The 24,047-nt window shown below is 43.5% G+C and overlaps 1 protein-coding gene and 1 long non-coding RNA gene across 2 annotated transcripts; one reads left to right on the forward strand and one right to left on the reverse strand.

The window, feature by feature from the left end:
- Positions 1 to 6,360: 6,360 nt before the first annotated feature.
- HOXA13 (homeobox A13) lies at positions 6,361 to 10,393 on the reverse strand. The gene is made up of 2 exons (XM_083706197.1): positions 9,644 to 10,393; positions 6,361 to 7,973 (listed from the first exon to the last, which is right to left on the reverse strand). The coding sequence occupies exons 1-2, from the start codon at positions 10,353 to 10,355 to the stop codon at positions 7,729 to 7,731; spliced, it is 957 nt and encodes a 318-aa protein (XP_083562323.1). The 5' UTR covers positions 10,356 to 10,393; the 3' UTR covers positions 6,361 to 7,728.
- A 6,976-nt stretch (positions 10,394 to 17,369) lies between these two features.
- On the forward strand, positions 17,370 to 19,854 carry LOC310828550. The gene is made up of 2 exons (XR_014557020.1): positions 17,370 to 17,558; positions 18,600 to 19,854. It is a non-coding gene; the product is annotated as an uncharacterized lncRNA (long non-coding RNA).
- The last annotated feature ends 4,193 nt before the right edge of the window (positions 19,855 to 24,047 follow it).

Genomic DNA, 24,047 nt, shown 5'->3' on the forward strand with positions numbered 1-24,047 from the left:
CCATTTCTCCGGATCCAACCAACTCAGGTCTCTTTAGGTCTTCCTCACGTTAAAAAAATAGTTACTCGTCTCCATTTGCAGAGGGATTTAGATACTGAAACGTATTTCAGTTAACACACACTGATGCCTTTTTAAAAACCAAATATTTTAAAACACCCACTGACATTATCTTTCATTTACAGTTGGGCCCTAAAACAGTTCCCCATATATATATTTCTAGAAATCTAAGTCTTTTCCTGGATAGCACAAGCTATTTATATCCCAATCTTTGCAATCTGAAGCACTAGGTGTTTTGAAACGGAAGTATGTTCGAGGGGAAAAATGGCCTAAGTTATGGACTCGCAGTATTACTTTAATTCTGATTAGGAAACACACTGCTGTCAAATTTTATTTCCTGTTGAGAAAAACACATTTGTTGCTGCCAGCAGTTTGAGAGGTTAGAATGCGGATTATATTCTGAAGTCCTATATATATTCCTTCTACTTTAGGTGATTATGTAGAGCTTGCAGTTGAACGTGATGCACCTCTAACTTTCCCAGGATTGGCACCATCTGAGTTTACAGTTAATCTTACTTTGTCGTTCCCTACCGCCATTAAAAGTCAATATGCATAAACGCTAATCGTTTCCCCACATTACTGTATTTCCTAGTTAGGGACAAAGTTTAATACCCAAGGTGGTTAGGAATGTTTCCGTTTTAGAGGAAGAAGAAAAGGGGTGGGTAGGTGTGGAGCGCAGTATATACTCACAGGCACACCCCCCCCCCATGCAAAACGCAACGATTTAGGAAGTGAAGTTTCTTAAAACTAGATTGGTGCGCTAAACACGTTTGCTTTGAGAAGTAACGGAGATTTTCTTATTGAAATTAATACAAAAACAACAACAAAGAAACTATCCTGGTGTTTCTATGGCAGAATGAAACAGGACAAGTGGAAGGGTCCACGTTAGCGCCAGGCTCGTTGGAAAGGCACGAATGCTGCGTTGGAACTCGCGGCGAACTCCAGGCAGGCATTCTCGTAGTGGCGGATGCATTTCATTAGTGATAGATGTTCTTATAAAGCAGATATTACGCATATATTTCAGAACGAAGGCGGCAGATGGGGAGAGGGGGGAAAATGTGACCCAACAGCAATTTGTAACCTGGAAATATATGTGCCAACAGTTTAGGGGTAAATGAAGGCCATAAATAACAGGCACCACACCCTACCGGAACATCTAGGCATTCCTATTACTGAAGCAAAAGAGAATGAATGAGGGGATTTAATGGATGCAAAACCAATAAGAAAATGGAAGTTCATTCTTCAAGCACAGTTTATCAAGCGGCCTGGTCTCTCCAATCTTGATACAATATAATGGGACATTGCATCTCAGGCTGAAATCGTATCTACGCTAAGTGTTAGCTCCGTTGAACGCAGTGGGGTTTACTTCCGAGTACACACATACATTTATAAATAAACGTGTTGCGGGTCTCATTGTAATCCAGTATACGATCATTGATTGTGAGGACAAGGCAGAGCAAGGTGGGATTGTTATTAGGCTTGAGCTGGACCCAGTCCACTGAACCTACAGTAGCAGGATTTAGCCCCATTTCCCACCTAAGGCTGAGATCCTAAAAAACAGTGACCGGGGAGTCATATCTCTTGCAAGCATTTGGAATTACTCCCAAGTCAATGTTTTTAGAGCCACGGTGTAAATCTGAGTAAGTCTAAGCAGCCTATTTAAATGGGCGGTGGATTTGTGCAAAACGAACCATTTCCCCTTGGCCTGAATTTCATGGTATGTCTGAGAAATCGCTGGAGATTATACACATCAGAATATGATTTCCTTAACAAATACGCGCGTGAAATGTTAAGTTGAAGCACTAATAAAACCTAGCCCTGAAATCGGAAGCTTCTTGAGCTATTTTAATCAAGCGAGAAACCCGGGGAAGTTCATGGAAGAACACCAGAATCCTAAATATTTCATATGGAAATTAAGCACGTTTGGAATAACAGAATTTGCTCCTTAACAAACAATTTTAGGATCGGGGTGTGTAAATCTGCTAATATCCCATATATGCGTTTTAGGAGGCTCAGAATTTAAACTATATTGCGACAAGTTATTCCGAGGAACTTAAATTTCGAAATTCAGGGTCCGCATCCGAAGGGTTCTGATTTGTTATCGTGACCTTTTGTAGAGAATTCACCATGCACCGCACAGCCTGCGTCCGATTTTATTCCCCTGCATTTCTCAGGGATGAGGTTGACAATGACCGCAGCCGAGAAGAGGAGAAAATATCACATGGGCTGCGTTTCCTTAAAAAAAAAAAGTCATTTTGCGAGATGAGGCAGAAAAGGATAACAAACCCTCTTTATTTGCCCATGGCTGAATTTCCAGGGTGTCGCAGACTCGCAGTCAAACTGAGAAAACGTGATGACCAGAGACCAGCTGGCTGACTGAGCTTCTTACGCATTTTACTTCCCATGGAGGCATTTTGCAATGGCTTCCCAACGGGCCCAGGAGCGGACAAGCCTTCTTGGGATTGTTAGTTGGGGCGCGGGAGGGAAGAACAATACTTAGTTGGATGCAAATACCCTTTTGGCACGCAATTGCTCATGCTGCAGCTACTACTACTACTACTGCCATTCCCAATATTACTGCAACATTTGTCTATATTTAGAATTAAGGCCGAAGGAGTCCTGGTTTGGGACTAGAAATGCACACGGATATCTTTAAAAATAATTTTAAAAATACTCAGCCTGCAATTAACAGGAATGCCGTGCTTTCAAAACAGGAGAACTCATTTTCAGTCTGCACTCGTCTTGGTTAATCAGAGGAGATTTCACACGAAGTAGATGTAAAAAGAGGTTTTGTCTCACTCCATCCCTCTTGCTGATATTTTTAAGAAAACTGGAGTTACCTCTGTGTGTAGGTGCCAACCTACAATGGGAATGTTTAGAGTATACGATGGCTCCTGCTTGGGTGCAGAATTGGAAGGATTTTTACTGTTGTGGTTGCTTCAGTTATATATATCGCTCTCTGTGTATATCACATTAAAGAGCATTGCATTTATTGGTTTAACGTGGCATGGGTAAACTTTAAAAGCAAAGTGCCAAAGTATGTAGCAGATGGATTCTCAACTCAGTTATCTCCAACGAGGTCGTGTAGCACTCCCACTGAACTCCTAAGGATTAAATCTGGGTTCCTTGTCTTGATTTGGAAGACGATATTGGTTATATAGTTGTTAAGAATGTACTCAGACGTGCACGACTGCACCTCTTGAGTATATCCACAGGCACAGCTTTATGCATATTTTGGCATTTTCGTTCCATACAATGCACATATATTCCCATACCTGAAATAAGTGTTTTGAATAATAGTTTGTGCATTTCCATACATGATATACAAGCTGCATTAACAAAAGATGCTCACATTGGTTTGCGTATTGCAGAACGCACGGGATCCACCTGTAATCCAAGTATACGTTAACATACTTTTATGTGCCACTAAATACCATACACTCACACGCCAAATTACACACGTGTAAACTAATAATATGTGCCATCATGCTCTCCAATTGCCTAGTCACATTTTTTGGTGAGGCTTTAACCACTTATTTGAAAACACTCAGAATTGTACCTAACGCCACAGCATATACAATAAATAGTAAAGAGTAAGATCAGTAGCGAAAGCAACTTAGAAACTAGGGTCCAGAATTTAAGAGAGGTAACTGGGTGATATTGTATTATCCAACCCACTCTGTGCCCTCGGTGTCCTCGGGCAGTGGTAGATCATCTGAACTCCTACACTGGGATTCTTTCCAAGAGGATATGGACAGTGGGGCAGCTAGCCCCGCGAAGGTCAGGCAGTTTGACCACAGACTTCAAGGGAAGCCAAAATCCCTATTTGCATTGTTCAAGGAAGATTAGTTCTGACGTGCAGCGGGCAAGCTGAGACTGAGGCGCACTTTCCAAGGTCACAGCTCTTAACATGCAATTAGTATGCAGGAAACAAGTAGCGAATTACTTTTCCAGCAGCGCCGCAAAGTTCGGAACTCTTACCCTTACCCTATCCTGGATAGTTTCAGGTGTGCAGAGCCCTCAAGGCGCCTAGAATCCATCGCTAAAGTCACCCAGAAGCCCCCTAAGTCCTCACTAACGCCATATAAACACTCTCTGTAAAAGCAAAAAAAATGCTCTGTATGTTTCTAAGCATTAGGACACAAATTCCGGTTGCTGTTTTGAAAATGCCCTTCCACAGAACCAAAACATCAGTTTATTTATACTTGCATTCCCCTTGTTCTCAGTTTAAAGATAGCCGGTCTTCGCTTGCATAAGATCTCTGTTGTCTGAGAGTTTTAGCTCCGTCCGTCTTCAAAGTAAAGCAGTGAACTTGGACCTCATTGGGAAGGAAAGGACCAACCAATCTGAGCATCTCAGTCTCAGTAGCTTGAGAACTGAAGTGGCAGGAGGCCTTAAGAAAAGATTTTTGGAGAGGCTCATTATTGGATTGCCAGGCATTTCTGCCAGATACAGTAAAATAGCCTTTCAATTCATTCGTTCGTTCATTCATTCATTCATTCATTCATTCATTCTATATTTCACCGAGCCCACAATAAAATTCTTTAAACAGTTCCTTTTTCTAGGAGATCATTTCGCGTTCTGAAATACTACCTGAAGGTATTAACAACTTATACTGTATTAAGAAGACCATTTTACTGGGTTGTTGGCAGTGCTCAGTTGTCCCATTAAAATTAAGGGCCATGAATAACTTAGGCACATTAATTTCAATGGATTTACTCTTAGTAAAACTTATTGGGTACCACCCACTGTCCCAGAGAGTCACTTTAAATAGCTAAAAAATAAAAAAATAATGAAAGAAAGAAAAGGTCATGTGACATCTTAAAGACTAATACATTTATTGTGACTTGAGCCTTGGAAGACCCCCTGAAGATGAGCAAAAGTGAAATATACATTGGTAGTAATCTCCTACAGGACATGTATGCGTATGTGTATATGTGCACACCTATGCGAACATACGCGCATGGATGTACATGCACACAGGAGCATAGCCAATAAAATTCAATAAAAATACATAGCAAACTAAGGTTCTGCCCCCCCCAAAGGACTCCCCCCTAACAAAAGGCCTGCCCCCCATCAAAAATACGCCCAAGCATGCACAAACATTTCCCCCTGCCTATCACAGAAAGAGAGTCCTTCCTCTGTAGCACCTTAAAGGCGAACGGATTTATGGCGGCATACATATGCACACTCGTGCACATCCATATATCTCGACTGGTGGCGGAGAGATAGACCTATGAGTCCCTGACGTTTCTGAAAAGATCGAAGACGTAGCCAATACCTCAGGGTCGCCTGTGACAAGTTACGATCAGTAGGCAAAGTATTAGCGTTTATTTATTATGTCTTTATATATGTAGGGAGCCGCCCAGAGTGGCTGGAGCAACCCAGTCAGATGGGCGGGGTACAAATAATAAATTATTATTATTATTTTTATTATTCGCCTTAAAAGTTGCCTGAGCGCTCTAATTAGGGTGGCGAACAGGCAGCAAAGAGCTCTTGGAGATATATATATAAACAAAATGCAAGGCGCTCTCAGGAGCCAACGCCCAGTCAAGGAAGAAGCGTCTTAATATGTACTGGTCTCCGAGACAAGCCCAAGAGACGGGGATGTGAAATGAGCCATAGACTACAGCCGCCCGCTGTGCTTTCTTGCATCCTGGCTAGTTCGGCTGACGCCCGCCTGGTGAAGCAGGCGCCAGGTGACAGGCCTCGCTGGGTTTCCATCCTTCGCAGCAGTGCCGACAAAGCCGAAGTCGAGACACGAGGTGGCGCTCTTCATCTACTAATCCAGAAGAAGGCTATTCATGAGCTGTCAAAAGTCAAGGTCACAAATTGTCTTTTCTCCACCCCCCCCCCATCAAGGTCAAGGTTTAAGGCCTTCCTAGTCCTGTCATTTCAACAAATACCAAAACCTCTCTCTCTCTCTCTCTCTGTCTCTCTCTCTCTCTCTCCTCTTGCTCCCCCCCCACCCCCCAAAAAACTCTTAACCGGTCCTGCCAATAAACCTTAAATACGACACTCTTGCATTTGTGGTCTCTAACAACTGTTTTTCATTCGGGAAGGGGTGATCCGGCTCAACGTTTATATCTCCTCCCCCCACCCCCCCGCTTCAGAATACCTGACTCTTTAACCTTACTGAAACATTTATAGTTTAGTTATCACGCATTCGCTTTCTGGACTAGGTAATTTACGGGGGAAATATGGACCATATCAGCAATTTAGGAGAAAACATTAGGCCTGAAGGATAAGTACATTCGTCCTGAAATTCACGTATATGTATCTATCAGAGGGAGCGAAATAAAGGAGGGTTTAAGCAGGCTTTATTACAGTGACTATTTTTTATTAACAGTATTAACACTAGTATCTATCTACAGCTCTTAGATTTTCATTTTCAGTAAAAATATAAAAAAAACAAAAAACAAACCAAGGGTGCACCAATACATTTTCACAGTGTGCTGATTAAAAAAAAAATATTTACAAGATAGCCTCTCCTTGTGAAGGGAGGGGGGATAATAATGTGCTGGTTGAAGTTGCAGACTGATTTGTTTCAAGGGGTGAAAGTGCTGTAAAATGAATTCCTATACTTACTAATGCAGCCTGATAACTGAAAACGAAGAAGGAAAAATGTCTACTTACTCATAGTTCAAACTATAGAATATAGAAATCAAGATATCTCTGGGAAGCAAAATATATTTTCATTATCAGGTCCTTTGAGATTGTTTCTCTTAGAAAGGGATTTCTGTTACATCACAATTATAACTCTCATGTCTCTGTTTCTCCCCAAGTTTGGAAAACAGTCATTTATGGGATTTACACCATTTGTTACTTGATTAATGTCGCTGATACTGAAAAGCTATAGAGTCCCTTTACAAATCTCTGGAGTATTCTATTATCACTGAGTTTAGGGATCAAGAAATGAGCGATTGGAAAGTAAATCATTTTTTTTTGTAAGGTTCCCCTTTTTACACCCGGTAGTTTAGACTGGTTTTAATTTCTTTTCAAGGTTCATCCTTCGCAGAGTTTCCTTCATTACTGCTGTCTTTGGTACTTAGTACCTTCCTCCAGAAAGAAAATAAAACAGAAAACACAAAAGGCATTGCTTTAACATACAGTAATTGTACAACCCAACCCACCCCCGTGTTTACCTGAGCAACCATTCAAACATGCTTTTGGGAAGTAAGGCAAGAAATTGGATCGCAAAGTGTGTGCGTGTGTGTGCGCGCGCGCGCCTGTGTTTTTTTAAAAAGCCATATTTCAAATTACAGTCCTAAATAGTGTCCTACAACAGTCACAGTAATACTTACACGCTTTTCTCGACAAAATGTTTATCTTTCTTAACTGAAATATTTCTGGATTGGGCATTTGGGCTCTCAGACTCAGTCACTGAAATGGCCTCTTCTGGATTTCGGGAGCACTGACAAGTCTTAAAGCATTTCTCAAGAACCCATACTTTCTCTCTCTCTTTCTCGCTCTCTCCAAAAGCCATAATTCCAAAGAGACAGAGAGTTCTGGTGAAAGAAGAGGTTCATTGTCTTTTCTTATTTTCTTTCTTACTTATTATTTACTTATTATTATTATTATTTACTTATTATTATTATCTGGACCAAAAAATATATAGAGAAAGTGAGTTGGTTTTTAGGCCTCTTGGCAGCTGCGCTTTCATTTAATCCGTTAACTCGTCGTCTTCAATTTGTTGATGACTTTTTTTTCTTTCACCCTTCTGTTTTGGAACCAGATTGTGACCTGCCTCTCTGAGAGGTTCGTAGTTGCTGATATCCTTCTGCGCTTGTCCTTGGTAATGAATTTATTTGTAGCATATTCCCTTTCCAGTTCCTTTAACTGAACTTTGGTGTAAGGCACTCTCTTCTTTCGCCCACGCCGGTAGGAGTTGGCATCCGAAGGGTGCGAAACCACGTCTAGAATAATAATAATAAAAAGAAAAGAAAAACATCAAAACAGGAAGGCGGGCATTAGCATTATTACGATCATCAACTGATATCAATTTATTACTCTTCACCATGCCTTTCCCCCTTCACGCAGTGACAAGCTAAAATGGACTGTAATCAACAGGCCTGCATTGGCTCCTAAGTCATCACCCAGAAATGCGGGCTTTGCTTTTCTGCTGCTAGCAAGCGCTTCGCTGCAAGCTCTTTCCCCTGTAACACCGAAAGACTGTAGGAAAATTATACGCAGTTATAATAACCGATGAAGCGTGCGAGCTGAAGCCTCGGTGGAAAATTCTTGTTAACCGGGAAGACTTCATGCCCCTTGGCAGACTTGTTCAAGCCGATTCGCTCCTCGGAAATAAATATATAAACAAACAAATCGTGCATATGTTCTAGAATCTAGATCCAGCAGAGCTGAGGTACCCGAAACTTAGTTCTGGTACCGCTGAAGAAGGGGAGGCGGAGCGGAGAATCGGAGACTGATGGTCGAAATAATTTGGAAGCAGAGCAGTCAGAACGGGTAACAATCTCCTGACTTGAAGCTAGACAGCTACCAGTACAGTACTGCAGCTTCTAGTACTTTTCTGGTGCAGTAGCAATGTATATATATACACACACACACATATATATATTGCTAAAGCCGCTGATCGTAGAGGAATAATCTGACTAAGGGAGTTCATGCTTCACCAGGAAGGCTTTATGTTAATCAGAAGGCTAGTAATTGAGCAAGTAAAAAACAACAACACTCTAAGTTTTATTATATAGCCCAAACCGAGGAACTAAACTGGGTGATAGTGGCGTAAGGAATGGCAGTAGTGATATTAAGGAAGAGGGGACTTAATCATCATAATCAAATTATTTATGAGAGGCTTGATCTGACGAGTATTGGGAGAGTGTGAATAAGAGGACAGACGCTACAATATTATAAGTATTATTATAATTGCTGCTAGTTGGGTTGGTGATGTTGCAAAAGAGGTAAATATTAATATACCAGTAAACCAGGCATCTTCCCTATTTTGGCTGGAGAGACGGAGAAAGAAGCAGGAACGCGCTTGGTGAAAGAGATGATAGCGAAGCAACAATCGGATCTTTCATGCATTACTCGCAAGTAAACCCTACTGTTTTCTATTGATTCAAGCACACGCACTCTCTCCCTATGAAAGTTAATAACAAATGGCTCATATATAGGTAACCACGTTGTAGAAGGTAAGACACTGGCATTAAAAACAACTCTCACTTCTACCACGATGATTGGTGGGACAGCCAAGTAAATCGCTAGTCTTCTCAGAGCAAGGGGTTGACCCTGCTGTGAGCGAAATAACCAAGAGGGCTGCAGTTGCACTACGAGAAGTACGGATAGGTGCAGAGCCATCCTGGGCGCGTCTGCTCGGACCGAAACCCTCCTGAGCTGAATGGGACTCACTCCCAGATCAGTGTGGATTAGGTTTGCAGCCTAACTGGGGCGAATTCTCTCTCTGTCTCTTAAGGGAAACGACCATATTGTTGCTAATAAGTGAGGGGTGATGGTGGAGGCTTAGGAGGAGAACGGGCGTTGTTAATTCTACCGGGGCAAGGCAGACAGTGAGGCACTAAGTAAGCATACTCCGGAGTAGAAAAGAAGGGTCATGCAGGTGCATTACCCGGGAGAGTGGATTTCCAGAGGTGGGGCGGCTGGTTCTGTTCCTTGGGGCAGTAGACTTGCCCATTCCAGCCATTGGTGATAGCCCAGGGCTGGTAGCCTTCCATGGGCAGCATCGAGTCGTGCCTGGGCTCCCCGGGGCCTCCGATGGTGGGCACCACGGGCATATCCAGGTAGCCCGGCACCGGCTGGTAGGGTCCGGCGGCGTAGCCCTGGTAGAAGGCGAATTCCTTGGCCCGGGAGGTGAAGTCCTCTCCGGCGGCGCCTACCGACGTGTCCATGTACTTGTCGGCGAAGGAGGCGGCGGGCTGCGCGCACGACTTGAGCGCGGCGTTGTGGTGGCTCATGCGGCACGGGAAGTAGCCGCTGCCGAAGTAGCCGTAGGGCAGCGCGGCCGGCCCCGACGAGCTCTGCACGGCGGCCGAGCAGGGGCTGCACTGCTTGACAGATGCCCCGGGCTCAGCCATGCCCGCGGCGGCGGCGGGCGCCTCGCTCGACGTGTAGGCGGCGGCGCTGCCCGGGGCGGCGAGCGAGGCTGGGTGAGCCATCAGGTTCCGGCACTGGTTGGCCGCGGCGAAGTTGGTGCCTGCGGCCGCCGCCGCCGCCGCGTGGAAACCGGCTTCCATGTTCTTGTTGATCTCCTCCAGGCTGTTGTCGTAGAGGAACATGACGGGCTCGATCCAGCGGGGATGGAGGAGCACGGAGGCTGTCATAGCCCGATCCGCATTGAGACTAGTGGCTCTTTTTTAAAAGCCCCAAAGACTGAAAAAAGAGATACTAAATCTCCCAGACTTGACCAGGGCTGACGCGCCAGTGTCGCGCCACGACGGCGCTCATTGGACCGCCCTCCCCCACGTGATATGCAAAGCAGCTGATAAACATCTGAGGAATAAAGGGCAGATAATTAAATAATGGCCTAATCGCGCCACGGCTTGGAATGCCAGCGGCGGACGGCACTCGCCCGCGCGCGCGGCCGCCCCTTCCACTCACGACTTTGCGTGGCGAGGGAGGCGCCAACGCGGGTGCAAAGGAAGAGCAGGTATTTCGCCTCCCTCCCCACCCCCCGCTCTGCAAAGTGTGGATTTCTTCCCTCCCCCCCTCCCCTTCCACTCCCTCTAGCACATTGCCTCTAGGAAATTATTTCAACAGGCTCTCACTCCACGGTCTTAATGTCAAAGCCTTCTGACTTTCTGTATTTTTCTTGCTCATCAACTGGTGGTTGGTGGTGTGTGTGTGTGTGGGTTTTTTTTTTTTTTTGGTTTTGGTTTTTCCTGGGGAACGTCCCGCCCTCCCCTCCCCCCTCCCCCCCTCCCCCCCTCCCTCCCTCCCTCCCTAGACTTAAACTCGTATTTTCTCGTGTTATAGGACTGCAAACTGCTTGTACCATTACGAGGTCAAAACACCTCTTTCTAAAACCACAACGCCTGTCAACGCCGGGTATTTCACATCTTCTCCTGACCTGTCCAGATACACGCACACAAACAAACAAACAAACAAACAAACAAACAAACAAACATATATGTGCGTTTTGAATGATATCACTCCTCCTTTGGACAAATACATTTGAAAAAGAGGAGCAATATCCAGAACGTAGGCAGCAGATTTGCCACGGCAGGGTGTGGAAGAGAAAGAGTTAAGCAGAACTCAGAAATGAATCAGCCTCCCTGTATTATTTGTTATTGCAACAATAAAAAGCGCAGCCTACAATTTTTTGCTTGAATCATCCCCGACCATAAAAATATTGCGTGGGATTATTTATTGTCTAAGAGTGACCATAGGGACTCCCCCCTTATCATCGTTAATAACAAACCCTTTGCACCGAAACGCTCTGCTTAAGCACATGCACCAACACGGAAAGCCACTATGTCAATAAAAGGGCACTTCCTTGGAGTATTTTCTATTAATTAATTAATTATTAATTTATTGTTATTATCATTGGCACATACTCTATTACGAGTATATGTTATGCAGACACGACTGCTTAAGGATTTATATGCATCCTGCAAAATGCAAGTAGAAGTTAATTCATGGTAATATAATCACGCGAGAGAGTGGGGATTCGAGAGTTACTGACCTCCGACCACAATGAAGGGAGCAAACTTGTCTTTGTAAACAAAAGCAAAAGCAAGGAAAAACAAAACAAAACAAAACAAAAAACCCACCACACCCAAACCTCTGTCTGCTTGTTTGATGCACGCTTGACAGGTATTTATGAACTATTGTGCGAGCGGTTGGGGCTTGCAACATTGTTTTCGCTGCAGTGCTACAAGGATGGAATTCTAAATCGTGCATTGTTTGGAGAGACTCCCAGTCCCTTGTATGTAGGAAGGAACAGATCTGTCAGTTCGCCTGCCTGTCCCCTAGTCTGCCCTGCCCTGGCCCTTTTCGCTGAGAATGGCATGCGACAGAGGGGACTCTTGTCACCGGACAATATTTCAGCGAATTCTCTTAATTGTAACCAATAAAGGGCTCCTTTCCTCTCCAACCCCAGCCTCCTTCTCCTCCTGGATGGTCTTTTCCGCATTCCTCCTCATGGCCAAAGGCAAATATTTATTCCTGGCATATTTTCATATCCCCACCCCCCACCCCGCTTTCCGGGCTTCAGCCGTTAGGAAAAATGTAGGCTTCGAAATCTTTCCATTATTTGGCAGGGAGGGGAGGGGAGGGGAGGGGAGGGGAGGGGAGGGGAGGGGGAGCTTCCCTTCGCCTTCCCTTTCCTTTTGGGGAATCTCATTCTTTCAAAACGCCTTGCAGCGGAGCCAAAACACAGCACACTCAGCCTTCCCCAGCTCATTCAATTCATTAACCTACCCCAGCAAAAGGCTAACAGGGCAGCGCTCTTTTAGGGAGGGAGGGGAGACACGACTAGAGGCCAAGGTCAAGTTGAAAGCGGCAACCTAGCCAATGCCAGGATGGTCATTTAGAGCCGGAGGAGACTTGTCTGATTTGCTGCAAAGAAGAAGAAGAGGGGGCAGCCAATTACTCCTTTCCAACCCCCCCCCCGTGTGTGTCCTTTTCGGCCTTTCTGTCTGTCACTTTCCAGACAAACCCTTCCCTCTTCTGGTTACGGAGAACTTTGCGTGCAACTGTGGCTCTTTGAGGGTGAAGCACGATGCTAAACAAAAAAACAAACAAGCAAATAAATCAAAAGATGTACCAGTAGAGGTGGGGATCCTATATGCTGTTCGTTTGTTTCCTTGCTTGGCTTTGACCAGTTCTGATGATAAAAAACAAACAAACACAGGGTATGAGAGAGAGAGAGATGAGGCTATATTCACATCATTGCTCTGGCTCCCAAGAAAGGCCGAGTTTTGCTGGACATTGATCAGAACAGAAGCTTCTTCAAACTCAGCCTGACCTGCTGCGCGGATAAAAGAATGAGCATTTCTCGGGGCGTTTCCATTTGTCTGGTTCAGAAATGGATTTCTGAGGAATAAAAACATGGGGCGGTTATCGCCGTCGGTCCAATGCACAGTTTTTTGCTTCTCCGGTCATTGGGATGAAGAGAGGCGTCCAAAGAGTTCGGCTGGAGGTCCACACTGAAAGCCAACAGATAGGTGCTAGAGAAAGAAGCATGCACAAAAAAGCGAGGTTGGATGTGGACGTTGCTTTTTGCATGGTCTAAAAACTACCTGGCGATGAGCCGAGCAAACAGGAAAACCGTAGGGCTTGACCATGAATATTAGATGAGTGCGTATAATACGGGCGAAATCTGTTCTCTTCTGGACGAGGGCAAAATAAAGTAAGATAAAAAATGTAAAACCTCTTTGCTTTCCTAAATGCAAGTAGAGCGACTGGTCTAGGTAGCCAAAATGAAGCTTTTGGTGGGTTGACGTGTGTTTGTAGGTTTTAAATTGATCTGTTCACTTCAAAGATCGTGTAATCGCTTCTGTGTATATGTAGCAAAAGGGACAAGAGTCCACGTAAAAACTCTTGCAGAATTCCACCATCCCGCTTTTGTTGATTTGTCTGTGACAACCCCAAGAAAGACCCGCTATAGCAGACGGACCCACACCTATGGCGTGTGGGTCCTCTCCGCTTTTGTGGTGTGTATAGGATTGCGGACACCAAGGATGATAGAAAGTTTGGGTGCTCTGTTCTCTGATGATGGGTCTTCCTTCCGCAGGAGACAGAAACCCAAACTGTACTCCCTTCCTAGTAGGCGGGATTCTTCCACTCCTGTGGAATGCTTAATCAAAATTATGAGATGCTCGCGACATCGCCCTCAACCTGCGGCCTAACGGATTATTCCTTATGCGCCTTATAACTGCTAATGACGACGGTCTTCTAAGATCGCCGCATGAAGTAGGAGTGACCCTTCCAGTTGTACTGAGAACTGCGGCCTTTTAAATCATGAATTTGGACTCCATTCTTTAACCGGACCAGAAATTCAGCTGAACACAATGGAAATTGGCCGCTGAATGACGCTTGAGAGGTATTGACCTCACAGAACGATATCTGGTGGAAGAAGAGAGGGGCACTTCTAATGTAAAACCAAACCCTTGGAACGCATTAGAAAAGAAAACAAGGAATGATGTGGTTGTATTTATTCAGGAGAACCCGAGATGGTTAAAAGTGTTGAGAGAAAAATGTCATCCCCCTTTGCAACCTCTGTTTATGTATTAATGGAAGGAGGTTTGCAACCGTGAGTGGATGACCATAAGAGGCGTCTCTCTTCTCCCTGTGGCTCTAGAGCGTTCCTCAATGGCAAATACATTTTTCGCAGACTTAGGTCGGGGTGAAGACAAAGTTCATAGAAAAACGAAAAAGCTGGCATTCTTGCCCCGCCCCGTCTCTCCCCTCCTCAATAGATGCTACCACTTAGGAAATACTTTAACGTTATATAAAAGCACTGCTAGGGAAATCCTTCCTTAACACCAAAACAAAACACCCAAAGAACCCATGGAATCAACTGTGTTCCATGGAATCAGAGGGGGCTCCCTTCCAAATGAGTCTGCAGTGGAACTCAGAGTTCGGCCCTGATTCACTTCAGACCCACTGAAATCAACAATACTTGAGTTAGCCAGCAACTAACTTGAATTATTGATTTCAATGGGACAGGCCGGAGTAAGAGTGCTACCCAGCTCCATTATTGTTTTGAAAATGGAGCTTTGCCATTTCAGGAGAAAGAGAATACACCCAACATTTCTCTGGATTATGAAATTTCTCTGATTGTAATCAGTAGCATAACTTAGGTCCATTTTAATTCATGTGGCCCTTGCTACCTAATATTCACATTACTACTACTATTAGTAGTATGAGTATGAGGAGGAGGAGTAAAAGCAGCAGCAGACATAGTAGTAGTAATAGAAGTATACTGAATGGTGTCCAGTATTTTTTATTAAACACAAATATTGCTTTTGGTCTAATCCATGGAAGGATGTTGATTTCTAATAACTCAGTTTCCAGGAGTGAAGAAAACCTTTAAAAGATGATGGTGGAAGTCTTTTAATCGGATTTGATTTTCATGAGCAAATGCAATTTACCTGCCATCACATTATTTTGGAGGAAAACTGTCAAGGCCTCTTCCTCCTCCTCCCATCATTTTCTCTGAAAACATTCCTGAGCCAGTTTTAAGGACACTTTGCATTCAAGGATATTCATGTGTTTCTAATGTAATTAAACAGCTTTACGAGCAGCATTTGCTGGACATCCTAACTCCTTCCCTCCCACTGAGTGCTCTTTTCCCCCCTTGGAGATAATTGGGAAATAAGAAAGATTTTCAAAAGCAAATGCTAAAGGGGGGAGAAACGTTCAGGAAGACTTGTGCAGAGATTACACACAGAGAAAGTGCATTCCTGTTTAAAATCAGGGTAGGTAGATTACAACACACAGAGAGAGAGGAGTGCAAAATTTTATTTCATCTAGTGTGTTTTTTCTCTCCCTCTCGGTGATTTAAAAACCGGCCATTTTCTGAAACCTCTATTTAGAACACAAGAGAGATTTAAAACGTCCAGGAAACATAAAACGAATCAAAGTCAGACTTGGGATGACTCAGTGCCTATTGTTTGAGTACAGTATATATTTACAGTATACACTTCTGTCAAACCTTTTATCGTTTTCCCACAATTTCTAATGGATCCTCTGAGGAATTTGAGAATTTAAGAACTGGCGGGGCGACGGTGTGTGTATGTGTGAGTGTGTGTGTGAACACAAATATAGGACTCCCCGCATTGAAGTAGGCGAGAGTTCTCTCATTCTCGCCTGTGTAGGTTAGTTTCTGTTTCTATCTGACCTGCTAAAGCGTTATGTTAAAAGTTATTAGGTGAAAAGATTTTATAACATCGTAGTATGGATAGCCTCGTGTTAAGCAGAAATGTGATATTTTAACTATTTATGGGATTAGGAGAGTCGCTAGGAAGTGATAAATTTATCCATCCACTTAATGTAGTCTTATCAGGCAAAGTGAGATAGTTTGTCCTATATCTTAAGGGGTATGGGGAGAAAAGAAAAGTGCGATGAAAATAATAGCCTGATTTTTTTAGAATGGGCCTGGAGTAGTTGTGTTTTATGTTTTGTTCCGGATCGGTTACAATTTACGTTGACCAGGAATGTATACCGATAGAACAATATTTCTAATTTATTTTAAATTTTTGCTAGGGGTTAGCCACTGTTTTTAAGAGAGAGAGAGAAATCAACTCTCTCCCTGGCAATCTTTTTAATTTCTGGCGGGAGTTCAGATAAATTGCTACCACATGATTACAAGCTCCATTGTTATAAAATAATAATTAAAAATATCCCCGAATCTCTTTGTGAGCGCTCATCGTTCTCCCTGAACCCCGGACCCACTGTATTACTTTTTTAGGTATAATCAAATGATTAGGTGAAGCGGGGGGGGGGGCGGGGCGGGGCGGGGCGGGGAGAGGTCGATTTACAGTGTATGAGAACTATTTTCCTAAAACTTTTTTAAACCCCCCCCATCAGTTTCATTTCATTGCTTTGCCTTTACAGAAAGTACCATCCGGATTGCTTAGTCTCAGGAGATTTAACCATCGAAAGCTTACTTGTATTTGGAAGCTGATTTCGAAACCTAAGTATTCATCTTGGGGGGGGGGGTAGGAAGTGCTCTTGACGCTGCAACTCAAATTCCGTTTACTCCGGAGTAAATTTCTTCTGATTCTTAGCACTTGTCTGGAGTAAGTGGGCTTTGTCCTTTTGTAAAAAGTAAGAATAAATCAAGGGGTTGTAGCATATTTCCCCCTGCGATTTTACTAACTTAGCGTGTGTGTGTTCTGACCTTCATTTCCTCCTTTACAGATGAATACACCTCTACTATTTTGACAATATTTCCAATGAAGATGATTTTTTAAAAGGAGTTGGGGGAGCGCTAGGTCCAGACGTCTAATGCTCCCCACGTTGAAGTAGGTGAAAGTTGTCTCCTCCTATAAAATGATGGATAAGAGCCACTTGTGGAAGGCGGATAACTCCTCTTCGGAGAAATGCGAGAATCTAGCTAAACTTACCAGTTTTACTGCAGGCTTCTGGAAAGTGGAGCAACAACCACAACTCCTCTGCCTAGTAGCTGAGGGTGGGGAGAATGCATTATTGGGTAATAATACCATCCCGTAATCTTGACCTCAAAAAAAAAAAAAAAAACTGTACTTAGACTTTTTATAAATATATATATATGCTGAACATAGGTGGGTTGTGTAGAATTCATTTCCCAGACCAAAACCACGATGCTGTTTAATTTATGGTTCTGGAACACCAGGCATTGTGGCCGTTGCTATAACAGAGTTGAATCGACCGGGATTGTCCTTGCAGTCCACGCGGCGGCACATAAACCCGCTATTAAGGCGAAACTTCTCATACACACCAGGTTTTCTCTCTTTGCAACCAACTGGGATCTGGCAGCACAAGAAGTTCAAGGCTTTCCTTAAGAGTGAGACGACCAAAAGCTCATAGTGTTGATGCAGGTAACAGTCGGGAAAATAGCCTCGATTTCATTCATATCCGAGGGCAGGGCTCGGCCCCTGGGATTTTTGTATTGCCTCAGCTTCCTGATCTCCGGATGTAGCTGGACTACAACAACTCTCCACCGGCCAGGGATTATGGGAGCTGTGTAGTCCAAATAATCTGGCGGGCACCAGGTTCATGAAGCATGCCCTAAATAACTTATCTTCTTCTCTGGGATGGTCCATACCCTCTAGTGTTGCCCAATGCAACAAGTTGTTAGAGTCAACTTCTGTTGTACTTTGCTCCCAGACAGTGAGATGTGTTGGTGTGTATGGCACTGGTAGGCAAAATGAACAACCTTTAGTGTAGATGGGGAAACCTGTGGTTCTTCAGCTGTAGTTGGGACTCCAGCTACCATCAGCTGCAGCTGGTATGGCCATTGTTCATGAGGATGGAAGATGCAGTCTAGCAACATCTGGAAGGCCACAGGTTCCACATCCCTGCTCTAGAACAATGCCACAGAATTTAATGGGGCTACTGGAGAGTAAAAATAAAAAACTGTCGCTGGAAGACTTGGACCTGGAAAATCCCTGTACTGTAAATCCTGTCTAAGTAAAAATTTCAGGAGGCCTTGAAGTCTTTTCTTCCTCCCCACCCTGCCTAAGCTTTACTGGGAGTATCAATGAATGAGACTTCTTCCATCCGGTTGTTATGATGGTGCATGAGATCACTGCTATAAAGCACTTTGCAGACTTTTGTAACCTTCCACATCCCCCAAAGTTGGATGGAAATTAGTGGAGGACAAGATCCAAACCATTTGATGGCTGTTTTGCTATAACTTAAAATTCCCCCTTTCTTTGCTCATTCCGTAGTATACTCATCTGAACCCAGAATTACTATTGATGCCATTAGCCATCCATTTATTTATACTCTGTACGCTAAGCACGTTTAGCTGGAAGCAAAACTCAAAGACTTCAGTAGAACTCGCTTCTAAGTATGTATAGTACATGTGCTGTCGATAGGAGCATTGCCGAGTTTATCAGTCCCTCTTGTTCTTAAAGGTTTAAGGTGAATTTAAAAAGCCCGTCGACTGAAACGTTTCCTGCCAAGCCTCATCCAAACAGAACCCATCGCACTAATCTGGGTGGAATTTACGCAGGAGAACTTCTCAACGGATTGCGCTCTGCATAAATTGAAGCTCCCAGATGGAAAGAGTTCTATATTATTAAGGAAGAAGTAGAGATATTGTCAAAGCTGTACTTAAAGCTGTGTAACGAACTGAATGTGTTAAGAGTTACCCTATAAAAAGAAAAATAACTGCTCTCGAGTAAGTGCATTGTGTTTTGCAAGTTGGGCACTCTGCTCCTAAATGCTCTCCTAGACACCCCAAGTAAACCCGACTGGCCACAAATAAATATCAGTGGGATTTATTTTCAGTTAAATGGTTTTGGGTCTGGGAAGGAAGACACCGTCAAATGGATCTGGAGTATTATGGATTTGACTGTAGGACTGTCGCTGTCCCTTTACTGCCGATATTTCTCACCTCAACGAAAATAAATGTGTTTTTCAAACTCCAGATAATCCCTACAAAGAGTTACTGCTTTAATAAACAGGAATTTAAAAATCTGTGACCTTCTGGTGTAACAGCTTGCTGCAGGCGACCATATTTCTATAAAAAAATAATGAGACGGGGTGTGTTCAGAAGTACTGTTACTTAATCCGCACGTTCAGTTCTTGCAATGACAGAGGGCGACTAACAGTTCACAGGAAATATTGTGGAATCTCCATCAAACATGACAAAAAACACACGAAGTAACCAAATCTTCCTTTGGAATGCTTTAAGCGACTATAAACACACTGAAAACGCGATGCAACACAAGATCAACACTGGCAAAGTTGCTAATTCTCATATGACTCAATCTCGTCTGTTGCTTTACCGCTCTCGTATACTGAAATAATTTTTATTTTGAAATAAACTGTAATCAGCATCGGGAAGGATCAGTTTAACAAGTATGGAACATTCTGGAGCTCTGAAAAGGCACAACACATACCTGTCTAAGTACAAGGAGAGTTTATATCTGAAATCCCTATTGGCTGAAAGTCGGGATGTAGTTTTGTCTGCAATCCTGAGTCCAGTTAGATTTCGATCCCTTTACCTTCGCTGCTATTCCAGCAGCCACACTATTACATAATTAATCTTAACTAACACATATTCTGAGTTAAGCAGCACACGATCACATCATATTTTTATATGCCAGACATTTGTATCTATCTAGAAGGTGACACCTTCACTTTTGATAAATGGATGGATTGCTATGGCGTTGTTACAGTTGTGCCCGAGGAACACCAATCTCCATTAATGTACTTATGTAAATAATTATGGCTGGTGCTGCAATGCTTATAAATCCTAAGGGTGCATTTTTTAAAGTGACTGGGGCAGGATGGATGGTTAGATGGTTGGGAGAGCAACCCCATCCCTGGATGAGGATGAGGATGATTAATCCAGCCTTTAACCTGAAAGTTCCCAGGGTAGTGCAGAAACAATTCATTAAAATCAAAGCAACTGAAATCCATAAAACCATATGGCGCCCCTACCTTCCCAGCAGTCATGGAGCCTTTCATATAAGAAAAAGCACTAATTATTTCCTCGCAATATATATATAACACCGCCCTGAGTTGGATCTTATCATAGAAAGGCGGAATATAAAGGTCCACAATAAATATATGCTGCTGTCATATTTGGTCTGCACCACCGTTTTGCCTAGAGAAGCCTGCACGGTTTTTTGGGATGAGTAGGACGATTGTTCCGGAGTAAGGAGACAAAATGAACGCTTTGCAAAGACAAGTGTAGAAACTGTAGTACAAACCTTAGCAGCTGGAAGGAGAAAACAGACCCATACTACTACTACTACTACTTTACTACTACCACTACCACCACCACCACCAAAATAGATTATTTTTGGGTGCCCTCGCTAATAACAGCCCATTCCGCAGCTCAGCTAAGTTCAGTTCTCTGGAGCCAGATCAGTTTAAGTGCCATCGAGGAGGTCAGATTAATGATAACAACATCGATCTGGAGTGCTGCTGGAACCAAGGGGTTAGTTCCTTATTGGGCATTTTCGGGTTTATAGTTTGGGTTTATTATATGCATTTTCCTTCTATTAACTCCAACGTCTAGGAGAGTGCAGTGTCAATCCAGCCCCCTCCCCGCACTGATTAGTTTTCTTGGGAACAGGCCCCCATTCCTTTCGGAGCTGGGAGGCTTGCAGAGCCTTTAATGAAGGGTCTCTGGACTGAGCCCGTTCAGCAGCAACTAGGCAGCCAGATGAAAGCAAAAACCCCGTAGGTGAAAGTGGGGGAGACTTTATGATTGAGATAGCGGGGGGAAGAGCCATTTCAACAACAGGCCTCTTGTTCGCGACCTTCTGTGCCCATGGCTCGGTTCAACATAATAGTCCAAAGGAGTTGACTTCGTGCCAGCATCTCAAGGACTTTCTCTCTCTCCCCTCACGGTTTTTATAACCATGCATAATTATTATTTTTCTTTAAAAAAATCTCAAATGGTTTAGCCTAGAGTTAAATACAGCCATTTATTTCATAGTCAGGTACCGCTTAAAAAACAAAAACAACACACACACACACACACACACACACACACACACACACACACACACACGTCTCCATGTATCCAGCTTAACAGTCTTCTGTCGTGCAGATTCCACTGTTGTTGCAGCGGTGGTTGAATATCCGTGGGGTAGCCCTATGGAGACTGCTAGTAATCCACTTCTCTAAAGCTTTGGGTGGGGGTGGGGGTTAGATATTTTTCTTGTTGGGGGCTGCAGGGGTTATGTCAGGTTATCTGCTATCGCCTGGTGGCTGTCTAAATTGGGGCGCTCGAAGACAAGGGTTCATTTGTCAAGCAGCAAAAAGATATTGGAAGGGCTAAGACTCGAGGCACCAGCTGATCTGGTATGGGCTGCTTATAGCTCAGCAAGCGATTTCCCCCAACTTTAACACGGACTTCGTAGATCAAATCTCACGGGGATTGGGTCTGCTGACCGCTGACGGAGCCTGGGTGTGCTTTTTTGGGGAAGCGTAGTGGAAGCAAGTCAACAAAGGGTCTCCGGGGCATGCGATGGCGTAGGGAAAAGCGATGACTCGAAGGAGGTGCAGGGGTGACATAAGCAAGCAAACAAAACGAACAGGTTTCCTGAGCAGTCATCTCAGACCAAGGGTGGTGGTGGGGGAGAGGATCTGACTTGATGACCAACCCATCTTGACAGCCTTCGACTTGCCCACTGTGAAGTTCTTGCCAAAACAACAGCAGAAGAAACACATGACCTACGCATAAGCTGGCGAAACCGGGACCTCGTATGTCAATATCGCAATGAGTGACGTGGATTGTAAGTCTGGGCGTTGAATGAAATGCAATCTGCTGCTGCTTCTGCGAGAGCAGGATGGGAGGGGCGGGAGGCGGTTTCGTGAAAGAGTAAGAGGGAAGGGTATGTGTGCGGATGTCCTGCTAGCCAATTATTATTATTGCTATTATTGCTTAAGTTAACCCTTCTTCTAACGCGAGTTTTCTACGGGTGGGATAATTTTGGTATGTTCGGAGTCAAGTGGGAGAATAAGGTAAACAGTTTGCTGATGGGGATGCAATGGGGAGGGGGAAGAACGAGAAGGATCAGACCCAAAAAGACCGTGCAAAGGACCAAGGGTGTAGTATTGGAGAAATCCATACAGTATTATGAAAACACTCAGGCACCCTTGGTTTGCTCTAGAATGTCAAATGTTTCCGAAACTTACACACCACGCTTTAGTAGAACGGGAATGATAATTGAGGTAAAATGGATTTCAACGACATGTACTTCCATTTGCTGTGTTTGACATCGGTGTGTTAGAACTCACATCCATTTTTACGATGCACGTTTGAACCAAAGTCCTCTCTTGCAGGGAACGCCTATACATGCCTACTCTAAAGTAAACACCCAGTGAATTTAATAGGACGTACTCCTGTGTAAGAGGGCACAGGATTGCAGCCCTCGCTGAATGGATAGAAATAGGTGGAATCCAGCCATCTTCTATGTGTTCAAAATCCACAAAGCGTTTCTTCCTTTGTTATGCTTTCATTATAATTCCACGTTGGCTTCAGAACTGTTGAGCTCACCTGCCCTCTTTGTAGCTGATGAGGAATCAAGCGTTTCAGCAGGCTAACAATCCAATGGAGCAGTCAAATCAAAATGAGCTGGCAGGAGAATTGTCATACGCAACTAAGTCAGATTTAATATTGCAATTGTTGTGCAAATGTTTCTATGCACAGAGAGGGAGGGAGGGAGGAGAGAGAGAGAGAGAGAGAGAGAGAGAGAGAGAGTTTTTAGGTCTTTTGAAAACTTCTTCAAATTATGGGCATCCACTTAAATGTGAAAACAACATGTATCCGGTCGTGTGAGAAAGTTAAAAGGATATGTGACAGCAGCAACAATTGGAACAAAGAGTCCTGAATCAATACCTGAGTTGGGCATGCATTGGGGGGGGGGGGTGCGTGTGTGCCTGTGCGTGTACAAAACCCCTGTTAGTTACACTTTTAGACATTTGGTTTCCCATGTGTAGATGTGTTTTTCTGCTGGATTTATTATGGATTTGTATTTGGAAATATGGCAATTGATCTAATCTGGTTCATAAACGAACCACTTCCTTTGAGATCCCCAGGGAACAGAAGGATGATTTATTTGCCATGGGGAAGTTCAAGAAGAAAAATAGTGTTGTGTGAATGATGAAATAGCAGTGCCTGAAGATCCTGCGGATTAAAAGGGGGGGGAGCCTTCAGAATTCGTTGCCATGATCTTTGCTTCTGGCTTTCTGCATTTTTAGAAAAACCAAGAAAAGTACCACATTTTAATAGGCAAACAGAGCTGAAATCTATTGGAACAGCACACATTTTAACTCTTTGAGGTGGCAAATGCAATCCCATACACACTTCCCCATTGAACCCAGTTGGACTTCTGAGGAGACATGTACAGTGAGAGGACTGGTACAGTTCATTAGTTGCAGAGGAATCCTTTGTACGTTGAGTCAGAAATAAATTCTATTGAACTAAATGTGACCCACTGATTAGTAAGTGTACTTAGGACTACAACCTGAAATTCCTATCCCATGTGGTCTTCTAGAAGCCAAAGGTGAATAAAGAATAAAACACAATAATAATATATATATGTATATCTATATAGCGTTTTGAGAGAAATAATAATAATAATAATATCGCTTTGGATTAAAAAATAAGGATTGAAAACAGTGATTGAAAAACTATGGAAGATATTCAACAGTTACTTTCCTACAGAAAATAATATAATTCTAGAGAGCCTTTGAATATGGATTAAGGCAAGAAAATAGAAAAAGATGAGGGCATAAAAACCATTTGAAGATATTCAACAGTTATAGGGGGGAAAACACTACTGGAGATATCTTGAAATGGAAGGAAACTTTCAGACAACTCCAGCTAAGATTTGTAT

The sequence above is a fragment of the Podarcis gaigeae genome (assembly GCF_964106915.1).
Source record: "Podarcis gaigeae genome assembly, chromosome: 12".
Taxonomy (NCBI): domain Eukaryota; kingdom Metazoa; phylum Chordata; class Lepidosauria; order Squamata; family Lacertidae; genus Podarcis; species Podarcis gaigeae.

Excerpts from the sequence above, each read along its gene's own strand:
- HOXA13 (XM_083706197.1), bottom strand. The coding sequence starts at position 10,355 with ATGACAGCCTCCGTGCTCCTCCATCCCCGCTGGATCGAGCCCGTCATG. Across the intron at positions 7,974-9,643 it reads CTGGAAATCCACTCTCCCGG|ACGTGGTTTCGCACCCTTCG; the intron begins GTAATGCACCTG and ends TTATTATTCTAG.